General features: G+C 47.1%; 1 protein-coding gene across 1 annotated transcript; it reads right to left on the bottom strand.

Moving 5' to 3' along the window:
• Nucleotides 1-1,965: 1,965 nt before the first annotated feature.
• Nucleotides 1,966-2,619, bottom strand: LOC141819334 (uncharacterized). Its single transcript, XM_074706666.1, has one exon. It carries the CDS (start codon nt 2,617-2,619, stop codon nt 1,966-1,968), a length of 654 nt encoding a protein of 217 aa, XP_074562767.1.
• Between the last annotated feature and the right edge of the window lie 128 nt (nt 2,620-2,747).

The raw sequence follows: 2,747 nt of genomic DNA, 5'->3' as shown, positions 1-2,747 counted from the left end.
TGATGTGCGTAGGATGTATACATGTATTTATGCTTTATTTGCACATCTTTCTGAGTTTATTGCTTAATTCTTGTGTACATTGCATCCCTTATTTATGCATTTAGGCACATATTTTACATTTCCTAGTTCGGAGATCTGCTCGTGCTTTTACATGTTTCAGGGTGGAAATTGGAGCGAAAACGGGCAAAACGGAGTTATGATTGAAGACAAGGCAAGACAGGGCCGTGCCTCATAGGCACGGCCGTGTCTATTCAACTTCTGGCCGTGTTTCAATGGGCACGGGCGTGTGTCCAAACAGAAGATCAACAAGCCAGGGCCGTGCCTCACAAGCACGGGCCGTGCCAAAATCCCCTCAGCAGCAGCTAGAGGCCGTGTCTCAAAGACACACCCGTGCTTCAAAACAGAATCCAGCCAAGTCATGGCCGTGCCTCAAAAGCACGGCCGTGTCTTCATCATGGAGCCAGCCACTGCTGAAGGCCGTGCCTTCCAGGCACGGCCGTGTGCCAGAACAGAAGAGTCCAAGCAGCAGGCCGTGCCTACAAAGCACGGCCGTGTCCAGCAATTGAGCTCCAGACAGTGTGTGGCCGTGCCTCCCAGGCACGGCCGTGCCATCAAACAGAAGGAAGACAAGTCTGGACCGTGCCTAATAGGCACGGCCGTGCCCCAGAACAGGAGCTTCACAGCTGCTGGCCGTGCCCCCAAGGCACGGCCGTGCCTTCTCCTTTGCCAGAAGCCAACACAAGGCCGTGCCTCCCAGGCACGGCCGTGTGCACGGGGGCGTGCTGCTTCCGAACCCTGCACTATAAATAGGTCTCTATGGAGACCTAGGAAAGGGGGGAGACTTTGGAGAGCCACCGGAGTTGTTCTAGAGCCGCCGACGCCTATTTCGGAGGGAGATTCGACGATCCATCACCGATCCGACTGCTCCAGACCATCTTCATCCCATCTACGCAGAGATTTCACTCCGAGGAAGAAGATAAGTCTAGTTTCCTGCATTTCTTTGTATATCTTTGGGAACGAGATGTATTTCTTCTATCCTTTGGATTGTATTCTCCACGCTATGGAGTAGATTTCCCTAGATTCTAGGATGTAGGATAAATCAGATGTAATGGATGATTGTATTTGGATTTGATTAATCTACCGTTTTCTATGATATAACTGTGCATTGTCTTGTGGATTTGTGCTTGTGCTTGATGATAACTTGTGTGTGTGTGAATCCATGAGGGTAGGAATTTACTATGAATTGGGGAATCATTAGGCCGTATACCGGTCTTCTACGAACTTACGGTAATAACCCGCTAATCCGAGAAAACTTCTAACTTCGCTAGCATTCTTCGGCCTGCTCCAATTACTCACTGCTTTTTCTGAAGAATCTGTAACACCATCTTCAAGTGTTTGGCATGCTCTTCCTGATTCCTTGAATAGACAAGAATATCGTCAATAAAGACGATTACAAACTTGTCGAGGAACTCCGAGAATACCCGATTCATCAGCTCCATGAACATAGCAGGAGCATTGGTTACTCCGAACGGCATAACTACGAACTCATAGTGTCCGTATCTCGTTCGGAAAGCTGTCTTCGGAATATCCTCTGCTTTCACCTTCACTTGATGATATCCTGATCTAAGATCAATCTTCGAGAAAACCGTAGCTCCCTTCAATTGATCAAACAGATCATCTATCCTTGGAAGAGGATATCTGTTCTTGATCGTCACATTGTTTAATGCCCGATAATCTATGCACAGTCGCATAGTTCCATCCTTTTTCTTTACAAATAGTACTGGAGCTCCCCATGGGGAATGACTAGGGCGAATAAAACCCTTATCCAGTAACTCTTGTAATTGAACTTGAAGCTCCTTCAGTTCAGCAGGTGCCATACGATAGGGTGCCTTTGAGATCGGATTAGTACCAGGAATCAGTTCGATCTCAAATTCAACTTCCCTATCCGGGGCTAACCCGGGCAACTCATCTGGGAAATACATCTGGATAATCGCATACAACTCTGACATCCTCAAGCTTCTGCTCCTTAACTTGAGTTGTATCAACCACATAAGCGAGAAAACCAGTGTATCCCTTGTCCAACATCCTCTGTGCTTTTAGAGCCGATAAGAATTTTCCAGTTCTCCTCTTTGGCTCTCCAATAAATTCAAATACGGACTCAGCTTCAGGATGGAATACCACTCTTCGCTTACGGCACTCAATAGAAGCACCGTATTTGCTCAGAAAATCCATACCCAGTATGACATCAAAATCTTGCATGTCCAGCACTATCAGATCGCAGTAGAGTTCTCTTTCTGCGATTCCGATTGGTACGGCACGCAACATCTGGGTTGATGCCATTACTTCTCCCGAGGGTAGAGTTGTTAAGAATTTGCTATCTAGCACTTGTAAGGGTATATCTATCTTCTTAGCAAATGATACGGAAATAAACGAATGCGTTGCCCCAGTATCAAATAATGTAGTAGCAAACTGACTGTAAACATATATCTGACCTGTGACAACGGTTGAAGCATTCGCCACATCCTCCTTCGTGATAGAGAAAACCCTGGCATTTGTTACAACTGGAGGGGCCTCCAGCCTTCCTTGGTTCAGCTGAGGACCTTCCAGTGCAGCTGGCATATAGTGCAATTGTGCCGGTGCCTTCTGGTACTGCAACTGTTGTTGCGGCTGTTGGGATGATGCCGGGAACTTAGTAGGGCAGGCGTGAGCCTTATGCCCTTCTTTTCCGCATGTAAAACATTTATTCG

This window comes from Curcuma longa, unplaced genomic scaffold (assembly GCF_044706935.1).
Source record: "Curcuma longa cultivar G26 ecotype Majalengka, Jawa Barat unplaced genomic scaffold, ITB_CL_G26_1.1 contig_3445, whole genome shotgun sequence".
Taxonomy (NCBI): domain Eukaryota; kingdom Viridiplantae; phylum Streptophyta; class Magnoliopsida; order Zingiberales; family Zingiberaceae; genus Curcuma; species Curcuma longa.
The sequence above is the reverse complement of the archived record's forward strand: the minus strand, read 5'-3'. Positions and strand labels throughout refer to the sequence as shown.